Source organism: Pteropus alecto, unplaced genomic scaffold (genome assembly GCF_000325575.1).
Source record: "Pteropus alecto unplaced genomic scaffold, ASM32557v1 scaffold700, whole genome shotgun sequence".
Taxonomy (NCBI): Eukaryota; Metazoa; Chordata; class Mammalia; order Chiroptera; family Pteropodidae; genus Pteropus; species Pteropus alecto.
The window spans coordinates 168,523-180,064 of NW_006429611.1; the positions used below are offsets into that span (position 1 = coordinate 168,523).

The window sequence follows — 11,542 nt, forward strand, 5'->3', positions numbered from 1 at the left end:
GCTACAAGAACATCCTTCCCTGTGAGGGGCGGGGCTGCGTGGTGGGGGCGGGGCCGCCGGTGGGGCGGGGCTGCGGGTTGGGTTCCCCTGGAGACCTGAGCTGCATCTTCCCTTCCCAGTTGATACCACCCGTGTCGTCCTACATGGTGTGGATGACAGCGTGCCTGGAGCCGACTACATCAATGCCAACTACATCAGGGTGGGTGTGCATGAGGCACGTGCGCGTGGCCAGCTGCATCTGTGGCCCAGTGTGCATCAAACAGGACATCTTGAGCCATATTTGCCCACATGCCAGTCACCTGTCTCCCTGTTATGAGCCTGGAGCTCCTGCTGGCAGGCCTAGGAAGAGCCAGGCTGTGGACCTTGGCAGGACAGTAGATATTTGGGGGTAGGGGGCGTGGCAGTCCCCAAGTGGTCCCCAGAGGGAGCTGGACTAATATGGGTCTTAAGCCCCTTGCTAACCTATAGTGGGAGAGACCTGCTTGTGAGCTACCTGGGGCTACTTTGCATGTCATTTGCATAGACCTGCGTTCTTGGTGCTTTAATTTCTGGTAACAGCAGGAGGCTGACCCCCACTCCCTTTCAGAGTGACCTGGAGGAGAAGGCAGGCCATGGACTGGGCAAGGTGTACATCGCCACCCAGGGCTGTCTGCAGAACACGGTGTCTGCCTTCTGGATGATGGTGCTTCAGGAGAACACACGCGTCATTGTCATGACCACCAAGGAAGTGGAGCGAGGCCGGGTAGGAGCACAGGCTCGTCCCCATGTGTTCACCTTGACTTTTGCTGCTGGCTGGCCTAGCCTCGCTTCTTCTGGGGAAGCTCTGGGGAGTGGGGAGGGTCCTGGAGAGCCCCTGAGTATGCAAGTGTGTGCATGTGTCCCCGCAGGGCACAGGGCAGGGGTGCTGGTGACCTCCCAGCACCGTTGATGATGCAATGCACCCTCTCTCAGAACAAGTGTTTCCGCTACTGGCCAGAGCTGCGTGGCAGCCGAGAGTATGGCTGTGTGCATGTGTGCAACGTGGCTGAGTACCAGGCCCAGGGCTACTGTGTGCGGGAGCTGCAGGTGTGGCGGCCAGACCAGGTGAGCCTTGAAGGCAACGGGACGTACAGGGCCAGAGTCAGAGTTCCCAGGGAGTCCCCAGGTCTGGGGGTGAGAAAAGCCTGTTCTGGGAGAACCCCCTCTCTGGCTCCACCCAATCCCACTGGCTTTGCTGGCTTCCATGTCACTCGACCCTGTTAGGCAGTGTTCACAGGTAGGCCACATTCTCCACCCCGGGCCCCAGGTCCCAGCTGCAGAACTCAGGGTGGCCTCACAGCCACATGGGCCTCTCCCTCCACAGCCTCTTCCTGGCCTGTCTCAGGAGCTTCAGTCTCCCTCGTATGTCACTGGTGGCTGTTTCTGTCCCAGGCACAGATCCCTCCCCACCAGTTCTGTATGTCTAACAGACTCTCACATTTGGTCATTCCCAAATAGAACTCACTGTCCCCCAAACCTGCTCCCTCTCCCCTTCCCCAGGCACCTGAGCCACGTGGCACACCCTGTGGGACCCCCCAAGCCCTCAATCCCCTATTTTCCTCCCACGACCTCTTGCTCCCTTTGACCCTGCTGGTCACTCCCGCTGGCCACGGCCTGCCTCCTCCCACCCCGGGGGTCACGGCAGACCTGCTCTGACCCTGTGGCCTGGCCCCATCTGGAAACGGCCCAGACCGCCCCGGAGCGCTCTCACCAGCTCGTCCTGCCCAGGAGGAGCCGCCACGCACAGTGAAGCATTACCAGTACTTCAGCTGGCCCGACCACGGGGTCCCGGCCGAGCCCGCCGGCGTCCTCAGCTTCCTGGATGAGGTGAACCGGACGCAGAGAAGCACGCCCGGGGCAGGACCTATGGTGGTGCACTGCAGGTGCGAGTTGGGGCGGGGCAGGGGCGGGGCCACGCGGCGCAGGTGCGACCGCAGGCGGGGCAGGGCCACGTGGGCACTGCAGGTGCAACCACGGGCAGGGCCACGGCTTCGTTCCGTGAACTCGCCACAGGCCTCCTGGTCGGTCCCCACAGCGCCGGCATCGGACGCACTGGCACTATCATCGTGATTGACATCCTGGTGGACCTCATGCGCAGACAGGGTGAACCTCCCCTCTGATAAAGCCCCGCCCCTCCATCTAGCCCCGCCCCTCTCGTTTACCTCCGCCCCACCCTCCCGGCCCCGCCCTGAGCGCTCTCATCCCCAGGGCTGGACTGCGACATCGACGTCCCCAAGACGATCCAGCTGGTGCGGCGGCAGCGCTCAGGGATGGTGCAGACCGAGGCGCAGTACAAGTTTGTGTACCTGGCGCTGCAGCGGTACATCCAGCGCGAGCAGCTGCGCTTGCGTGAACAGGTGGGGGCGGGGCCGGAAAGGGGTGGGGCCTGCGCGGGCATCACCATGGTGACCGGTGTCCCCTCCTCCCAGAGTGAGACGCGCGAGGAGAGCGACTATCAGAACGTGAACGCGGTGCCCGCCGATCCTGGCCGCAGCCCGGGACCCGCGCCTTCCGGAGCGTCCGCGGCGTGAGTGGGGCGTGGTGCGCGACCAGGCCGGGGTCCCGGGTCGGGGCGTGGCCTGGCCGTGGGGTCGAGGGGGCTTAGCCCGGGCGTTGGCATGGCGAAGTGGCCGTGGCATGGGGGCGTAGCTGGGGCGTGGTTGCGCGAAGGAACCGAACCCCGTCTCCACCCGCAGGACTCCGGAGACCTCCGGCGGCATGTACGACAACCTGCTGAGCCCCGGGAGGTGAGGGGCCCGCGAGCTGCGCGAGGAGGCCCGGAGCCCACGAGGGCCGGCCTTCGCGTTCTTTAAAAGGACCATGTTTAGGACAGTGTCGACTGCAGTTGCCCCGGAAGGCTGGGGGAGAGGTCCTGGAGTCTGCCCCTTAGGCCCTCCCCACCAGGCCTGGACGCCCAGAAATGGGAGGGGCAGCAGGAGATGCTGGTGTCCCTGTCCCTTCTGGCACCCCCAGGGGAGGGCAGAGGGTGCAGGGTTCATGGCTGTGGTTTGTCTCAGTGTGGGAGGCCACCAGTGACCACCAATGACCACCTGCACAACACAGCTGTCACATGTGCCACATGTTTGAGTGACTGCCTTACCAGCGAGCTGGTGGCCAGCCCCTGCTTGACCTGACTGTGGCCACCAGTGTTTGTGCTTGCTCCCCTGCATCCTGTGCAATGCCACCCCCCACCCCCAGCCGCCACCTTCAGAGCTGCTCCTCAGCCCTGCCCACAGCAGTGTGGTCTGGGATGTGGCCTGGGCAGCGGCTCAATTCCTGCCCAGACCATCACATTATGGTCACGAATGGATACGTGCTTGTGGAATGAGGGGCTGCTGTGAGGTATTCATATGACCACATGTGCAACCTCGCATGCCTGGCCCTGCCTGTGACGAGCGTGGCTCGTGCGTGCATGACTAGTGTGATGTGTGATGTCACTGTCCTGTGCTCTCACCACAGCCCCATCCCCGATGGTGCTGTGCCTTTGTGGTGTCCTCAGTAAAATGCTGTGTTTCCAGTTCTGTTTTCGTTGGGGCCCAGGGAAAAGGGTACGTTTGGGTCCCCACGACGGAGCCCAGCTTTTCCAGGGTCTCCCCACCCCAGGCAGAGGGCTTCCAGCAGGACCGTGGGGCCATGACTTCTTGGGGGGTGGTTGGTGTGACCATGGTTGAGGGTGGGGGGTAGGGCTCTGGACCAGGCCAAGGCCTCACCCCGTCCCAGGTGCTCTGGACCCTCCCCACCTCCCTGGGAGCCTCATGGTCCTGGGGGACAGTCAAGTCCAGAACTGCCCCAGCCCATCCATGGGTCGGGGGGCAGGGTTTAGACTGCCCAGAACCTAAGGCCCACCCTCGCCAAGGGCTGCTGGGAGTCTGAGCCAGTGGGCGTGTTCTCTGGATTGAGGTTCTCTGGGGCGGGGGTGGACAGTGGGCTTTTCTAGAGGGAGGGGCACAGGGTGAGGACCCCTTGCCGAATGTGGATACAAAATAATTTATTTAAAAATGTACAATTCACAGGGTGGGATGGGCTCCGGAGGGCTGGGCTCTCTGCACTGCCCTCTGTTCCCCCGGCCAGGAGGGCAAGGTTAGCACTGCCACCCGACAGAAGGGGCCACCCTGCCTGGGGAAGGAGCCGTGGGTGAAATGTGGAAATAAGGCAGGGTGGTGCACCCCCTCCCTTCTCCGTGGGTGATTCACAGTGCGACTAGGGAGGGGGGCCTCACCAGGCTGTGTGTCCTGGGCCTCAGTCTCCCCGTCTGCATGATGGGACTTAAGGGGCGGTCCACCTCACCAGGACCCAGCCCCATAGATGGGGGGAGGGGCAGGTGAGCCAAACGGGGTCCTCAGAGGTGTTAGGGCTCCTCAGGGGTCCTGGAGACTGTCCCAACAGCTGCTGCACCCGTGACTCCAGCTGTAGGCTGGGAACCCACACGTGGAGCAGGGGACCACCCTAGTTGTCGGCCAGGGGCCTGAGCGAGAAGGTGGCCGCGTAGGTCTCGGTGGCCACAGCAGCGTGGGCCGGGGGCCGGCGCAGGCAGTGCAGGCTCCCGGTCTTGAGCGCGCACTGCACGGGCCAGAGCACCAAGCAGAACAGCACCAGCAGCAGTGCGGTGATGAGCGCCAAGCGCCTCCAGTCCCCGCAGCGTGCCCAGCAGCGGGCCAGGCGGCCCCGGCGGCGGACGGGCCCCAGGGTGGGCGTGGGCGTGGGCGCAGCGGGCTCCGCGGGCTTGCTCAGGCCCACATCCACGCACACAAAGCCGGGTGCTGAGAGGCCAGGAGCAGGGGGCGGGGGGCGGCAGCACAGCTTGGTGCCCTCCAGCCACACAGGCTCCTCCCGCCGCAGGTGAACAGGCATCTTGGCCTGCAGCTGGCGGCTGGTGCGCAGTGCGGGGGCCCCGGCGGGGGGCACGGCCGTGGGCTGCCGGCAGAATGGGCAGGGCACAGCCTCACCACCGGGCTGGCCTGCTGGCTGGGTGGCCGCCAGCCGTGCCAGGCACTCCAGGCAGAAGACGTGAGTGCAAGACAGCTCCTTGGGTGTCTTGAAGATGTTGTCATAACCAGAGAAGCAGATCGAGCACTCCAGCGGGGAGGCCACCTTCTCTGAGCCAGGGGTGCCAGGGGACCTGGGGCTGCCAGCCGAGCCAGGGGACCTGGGGTCGCTGGCCAAGCTGGGGGACCTGGGCACTGTGGCTGTGGGGCTGCTCCAGCCGGGGGGCGGCAGGGCTGTGTGCCACACCTGCTGGCCTGATGACATGGCTCTGGGCTGGGGGATAAACAGAGACCACTGTGAGTGACCACAGACTGCCCCCTTCCTGCAGGGTCAGCCTGTTGCTCTCTCCCTGTCCCTCTCTTTTGCCTGGTGCCAGTCCCAAGACCCCAGGAAGGACACTGCACTTCCAGAAAGTCCCACCTGTCCCCACTCCGAGCTCTTTCCGCTCCAGCAGTAAGCCCTGCTCCGCCCCCTCCCGCCTGACCAGCCCAGAGGGGTCAGAGAATGGAGGGTGTGTGCACAAGAATGTCATGCTGACTGCTGGGTGGATGCCTCTCACTGGCCCTGCTCTACCTGGCCATGTCTCCTGCGCAGAAATAAAGGTGATGACAATGGCCCACGATAGTTACTACTTACATCTGGGCTCCGCCTGGCTGAGCCCGGGTCTCGTGACACAACGGCCAGGGTGTAAAAAGGCAGCTCAGAGAGGGGGCGACCCAGCCATGTCCCCTGCCAGTGGGCAGGACGGCCCTGGGCCAGGTGAAGTGGGTTTGAACATGGGTCCCTGTGGGCCTCTGACTGGGCTGGCGTACACCATTTGCAGGGAGCCGTGTGAGGGCCTGGTGCCAGGCCTAGCTGGGGGACGTCAGGACACTGGGACTGAGCTGAGCCCGATGGTGGGGCAGGGGCAGAGAGGTGGTGGGGGCTGGTGGCCTGGGGAGGATTTGTCACCCAGCTGCATCCCAAACCCGCAGGGCCGGACCACCTGAGGGCCTGGTGCTAGCCCCAAGCCCACTAGAGGGAGGGGCAGGTGGACGGGCCCATTGCCCTCTCTGGGCCAAGCAAACGGCTGCGTCCGCCTCCTGACCCATTTCCACAGGAGACCCTGTCTGTCTCCCTGGCCAAGCTCAGGTGACTTGCCTGCTGACCGGGGCCCTGCTCTCTACCCCTTCACTGGGCCTAGGTCTATACCCCAGGAAGGCACATGATGGACAGAGGAGACCAGGGCCTTTGGGAAGACCCTGGCCACATGACCCTATGGAGCTCAGGAGAACCCAAAGTTGACCTGACCCTGACTTGCTGGTCACTCCAGGTGGGCCAGTGAGATGACTTCTCGGTGACAGGCCATGAAGGCTTGGGTGGTGCTGCACCATGACTGCCTGCTGTGAGTCACAGTGACATCACTGTGATGTGATGAGTGCCCTCCCCGTGTCTCAGCATGAGATGTCACCAGAAGGACAGTGGCCGCCGGCTAGGTGGCAGCCACGGAAGGGTCTGGGGGAACTGTGGGCTGTCCTCCCCCAGGCCAGTGCACCCCACAGAACCGGTTCCTTGGCACAAATGCCTCACCCCTCCACGGAGCTGCCCCACCCTGAGCCCAGTACGGGTGAAAGGTGAATGCCAGCTGAGCTGGCCTTACCTGGTGGCCGAGTATCAGTGGGGCCTGGGCATGGTCCTCCTGGTTGGCCAGGGCCCGGCTCTGGGGCTCCAAGCTGTCTCGCTCCAGCAGCCCTCCGTCCGTCCAGGCCAGGCCCAGCCTGAGCTCCACCTGGCAGGTGTCCCTCCACGGGCCGGCTGCCAGCAGCTAGCTGTCTCGGTGGCTCTGGTCTGGCAGGTGTGCCCTGTGTGGCGTCCCTGGCAGCAGGGCAGGGGATGCGTGTGCTCCTCCAGATACGCTCTACGAGGCAGGTGTGAGTTCTCTGGCTATGGTCCCGTCAGGTGTATTTATACACTCAAAGTCATGCTTGCCAGGGGCGCGGCCCGGGCTCTGGGATTGGCCGGCCTCCCGTCCTCTTCCTGGCAGGCTGAGCAACAGAGGGCGGGGAGTCCCAGGAGAGGCCAGAGCCTGGGGCGGGGCTGGGGTCGGTGCAGGCCTCTGCAGCCCGGGCAGGTCTGGGGGGCCTGGGTGCCTGGAAACTCCCCCTACCACCCCCAGGGAACTGGAACCGCACCCCCTCTGGACGACAGACTTGTAGCCCCTGTTCAGAATAGAACCCCGAGCTTCTGGGCGGCCCCCCAACCTCAGCCGAACTTGTCACGCCCTTTCTCACTGCTGCCTGACAGCCACCGCCCCCATTCTTGCCCCTGCCACCGTCTTGTGGGTACTTTCTGCTCATGTGCATGTGTTCACACATGGGTCACCCGGTGTTCACATGCATAGCCCCCCAAACCTGTGATTCTGCTGCCTCTGCCCCCCCGAGAGCTCTGGGTCCAGGGAGCAGGGTGAGAGATCAGGGCTGGGAGCAGCCCCAAGTGATAAAGTCAGGGGTAAGGATGAGTCAGGGACGAGGTGGGCCACAAGGACGTGTTCGGGGCAGCCTGGGTTACACACGTGGGCCCCTGGAGCCTAAGGAAGCCCTTGACCCACCTGGAGGTCCGGAAGCTGTCCTGGGGGAGGGGGAGTGGCTTCGGCCCATCAGCGCGGGGTCCTAGCGGGCCACGGGGTCAGCCTGCACTCAGAGCTAGGGGCTGTGCCGGAAGCACCAAGGCCATCCGGCAGCACAGAAGCACCCCTCACCCACCCACGCCCCCCAGACGCCTGGCCCTACCCCCACCCCTGCAGCGCAGCACACACTCAGGGCACGAGCCAGATTCAGGGCGGTGGCCCCCAGTGCTGAGGGGGATGGAGTGGGGACTCCCTGCTGGGGGATGGCCTGCCTTACCCACAGGGCTAGCCTCAGACCGTGCTCACCCACCGCCTCAGGCCTAGAGGCTGCCCAGCCCCAGGAGCACTGGAAGCTCTGAGGTCAGCAGGAGAAGACCCCGCAGCACTAGGAAGTGGGTGCACAGACCAGGCTGCCTGGGAACGGGACCCCAGGAGGGGCCAGCCGCGGGGACATGGGGCCGCCAGCTCACGTGGAGGCTGAGATGTGGGTTGACTGTGAGAGGGCGTGGGGAGTGCCCGACCCCTGCAGGAGAAGGGGGGACCTAGACTCAGGAGGGGGCCGAGGCTCCTGTGTCATGAGGGTGAAGAGTCTCAGAGGGACATGTGATGAGGGGTCCCGGAGAGGGGGTGCTGGCTCAGAGAGGGGAGTGGGGGCTTGGACAGGGGCCAGGGAGCTCAGAGAGGGGAATGGGGCCTCAAGGAGGGGATGTAGGGGCTGAAAGGGTATGGGGGTTCAGAGAGGGGTGTGGGGGTTCAGAGAGGAGGCTGGGGACTCCGAGAGGGGGTGAACCTTTGAGATGGGGAGTAGAGACCCAGCGCGGGGGCTGGAGTTCAAGCAGAGGGTGGCAGTTCAGTGTGGGGAGGCTCTGTGTGAGGGCCTGGCCCAGCCCATGCATTATGGGGCTCCAGTTCCCATGGGGATTGTGACCCAGGGTCACATGCTGCCTCCAGGAAGTGTCCTCTGTCCCTCTATCCTGAGAACACCCTCCTGAGGGCTCCTGGGAATATCCCAGCTCTGAGGTCACCCGACTGGGGACAGTCAGTGCCCAGAGGCACAGGGACAGGACTTGAGGAATGTGCCATCTGGGTGTGACTAGTCTCACAGCCCAGAGGCGGGGCTAGACCCTGGTGTTGGGACCTGGGCAGCCCGCTGGGTCCCCACACGCCTGCTTGCTCTTCAGCCACCAAGCGGAGGGGCAGCTGTGCCTGTGAGTGTGTGGGCAGGCATGTGTGCACCAGCGTGTTCACCTGGCTGAGCGTGAGCACGCATGTCACCCGGGAAGGCAAGTGCACGCTCAGGTGTGAGGGGAGCACGGAGCTCACTGGGCTGGGAGGAGACGAGGCTCTGACGACCCCCATCCAGTGTGGCTGTCTGATGGGGGCCCTGAGCCCTGGGATGCCTAGGCGTCCTGGGTGGACACACTCTGCCCTCAGCAGGGGGAGCAGAGAAGACTGCGTACCCCCGGCCGTGGCCCCCACGCCGAAGACCGGGGCAGCTCTGCTTCAGCTCCGAACGCTCCTGGCACACGGGCCAAGATCGGACGGGCCAAGATCGGACAGGCCTTTCAGGCTCACCCTGGGCCCAGGTGCCCTGAGACCCGAGGGCCACTCAGCTGAGGCGGGGGCTGTGTGCCGGGGTCCAGTCCCGGCCTGCCCTGTGGTGCTGGGCTGCCTCCAAGGCGGCTCTGCTGGCACATCAGGTGTGCTCAGCAGTGCCGTCCCCCTACCCCAGCAGTGAGAGCTAGGTCCCCAAAGTTCAGCCTGGCTGCCGCCCCATCTTGCTGTGGCTGGCACCTTCTGAGGTCCCGTGCCCAGGCCCCTACCTTCGCATCGCTGCCTCGTCCTTGGCCCCACTTGGCCCATGCACCCGCCTAACGGCCACCCTCTTGCTGGCCTCTGCTGGCCCTCAGCAATTCTCCTCGCGCTGAGTGAATGAGGGGCGAGTGGCCGAGCTGCATCCATGACCTCAGGGCTGTGGCCGCTGCCCGCTCCCTGGGGCAGGGTGCAGTCCCCTGAACACTCCTGTGGTGCCTGACGTGGTGGGGGACCAAGAGGGTACAGGCGCCCCAACTGCCTGCTTTGGTCTGAGCTGATGACCCCACAAATCAGCCCCATTTTGGCCTCTGGCATGAGGGCCTGAAGCCCGAGTGAGGGCTCAGGAAAGCAGACACGGGGTGGGTGCCCTCACACCCTACTGGCCCACCCACCCGCTTTCCAGCCTGATGAGTCTAAGGACCCCACCCCCACTACTTGGGGGCCTGAGAAAGTCGCACCCAGGCCCAGGGGTGCCCAGCAGCAGAGAGGAGGCTGGCTTGGCTGAGGGCCAAAGGGGCCAGGCCGCAATCAGACCTGTGGTTGGGCATCGGAGCGTTGGGAGTGGAGGGCTGCAGGCTGGGGTAAGTTCAAATCCAGCTGAGTCCTTGCTGCTGCGGGGGCACAGGACCTGCAGGGTGGGCTGTGCGAGGGACATGGAGCTGGCCCAAATGACCCTGGGTTTCAGGGTGGGAGGGGAAGAGGGTGGGGAGCACTCAGAGGTGGGGATGGGCTGGGGAGGGCCCTCCATCTGTGTCTGGCCTGGACCTCCAGGGCCTGACTGGCGGCCGTGCTGTCCTGGTTGAACAGAGCTGGTTCTTGTTTTGCCCCCAAATTAGCAGCCCGGTTGGGTGTCGACATGGGAGCAGAGGGTGTGAGCTTCCCTGGTCCACTCCCCTGACCTCAGGGGCTATGTGCAGACTGGCTGTGCCATGCTTTCTCCCTTCCCTCTGGTCCCTGAAGCTGGTGGGGACCCTGACCCTGGCCTCCCCCTCTGCCTGGGTCCCCTTCCCTTGCAAAGGCGACCGAGAACAGCTGTGCCCACAGGGGCACAATCCAGGTCCCCGGATTGTCCCCACGCCCGCTGAGGTGGCAGAGGCCACACGGGAGCCTGCTGAAGGGCAGGAAGGTGTGCAGGCCGTGTGCTCCCCTCAGCTCCCGGGGCCCGTGCTGCTGCCAGGCGCGCTGGCCACCAGGAGGCCTCCGTCTGGCTAGGCACCCCTCCCCGGCAGCAGAAGCCGCTCAGGGACAGGTGGACCCCGGGCTGTTTCCCTGCGCCACAGCTGGGCCCTGGGGAGGCTGCTGGCCATGGAAGCAGGCAGTGCCCAGGGTGGCTGTCCCCAGGGTGGCAGTGCCCAGGGTGGCTGTCCCCAGAACAGAGGACAGAGCCTGGGATCCCTCCTGTGCCCCCTGGCTGGGCAGACAGAGCTCCCCACCCGCCCTGGCCTGGCGGGGGCCCAGGCCCAGGCCCAGGCCCAAGCCAAGCAGACACTCCCCCAGTTGCCCTGACGGCTGCAAACCTCAGTCAGTGTTCCCAGGGACGGGTGAGCAGGCGTCTAGGGGCACGCCCTCAAGGAGACAGTGGACAGACGGCCAGAAACGGGAGAAGCTCCCTGCTCCCCCTAGGTAGGGCCATCCTTGTATAGCTGAGTCCTGGCTAGCTCTGGCCGGGACGTCCAAGCATGATGCCCTGGGCCCTCCTTGGCCACCCCACCGCCAACTGGCGAATGTCCTCATGCTCACCAGCCCTGCCAAAGAGCCATCCGCCTGGGGACCTGCCTCGCTGAGGTGTCTCCAGCAGGCACCATGCCCATTTGTAACTTCTTCCTGGGGGCTGTGAGCTGGGCCCATGAGTGTCCTGTCTGTGCAGGTGGCCTGTGGTCACCACCAGGCCTGGCTGTTTTTTTCACAGAAAAGCCCCCAAAGAAGAACCTACACTTCCTCCCAACTCAGGGATGAGGGGGATGAAGGGCCACTGGGTTGTCTCCCGTGTGCACGAGGCAGCTTGGGACAAGGCCTCCTCCCAGAAAGGTGGGGGCTCCGTGGAGGACTCAGTGACGGCCTCGGGGGCGGTCCATCCCCTCGCCCACCCTCCCACCCCCAGTGAGGGGCAGCACTCCC

At 64.8% G+C, this 11,542-nt stretch overlaps 2 protein-coding genes across 2 annotated transcripts in view; one reads left to right on the forward strand and one right to left on the reverse strand.

Annotated features, from left to right (window-relative positions):
• LOC102887205 (tyrosine-protein phosphatase non-receptor type 11) overlaps positions 1-2,378 on the forward strand; it is a gene marked incomplete at its 3' end in the record, with an annotated part of 10,720 nt that extends 8,342 nt beyond the window's left edge. The window contains exons 8-14 of the mRNA XM_025047807.1: positions 9-21; positions 120-199; positions 587-742; positions 952-1,083; positions 1,747-1,901; positions 2,054-2,121; positions 2,227-2,378. Coding sequence (XP_024903575.1) covers positions 9-21; positions 120-199; positions 587-742; positions 952-1,083; positions 1,747-1,901; positions 2,054-2,121; positions 2,227-2,378 — 756 coding nt within the window. The remainder of the gene's footprint in view (positions 1-8; positions 22-119; positions 200-586; positions 743-951; positions 1,084-1,746; positions 1,902-2,053; positions 2,122-2,226) is intronic.
• Positions 2,379-3,989: 1,611 nt separating this feature from the next.
• On the reverse strand, positions 3,990-7,755 carry RNF223 (ring finger protein 223). Its single transcript, XM_006903890.3, has 2 exons — positions 6,644-7,755; positions 3,990-5,277 (listed from the first exon to the last, which is right to left on the reverse strand). Exon 2 carries the CDS (start codon positions 5,266-5,268, stop codon positions 4,465-4,467), a length of 804 nt encoding a protein of 267 aa, XP_006903952.1. The 5' UTR covers positions 5,269-5,277; positions 6,644-7,755; the 3' UTR covers positions 3,990-4,464.
• Between the last annotated feature and the right edge of the window lie 3,787 nt (positions 7,756-11,542).

What these genes read in the sequence shown, in the direction of transcription:
- RNF223 (XM_006903890.3), bottom strand. Translation starts at nt 5,268, where the DNA reads ATGTCATCAGGCCAGCAGGTGTGGCACACAGCCCTGCCGCCCCCCGGC.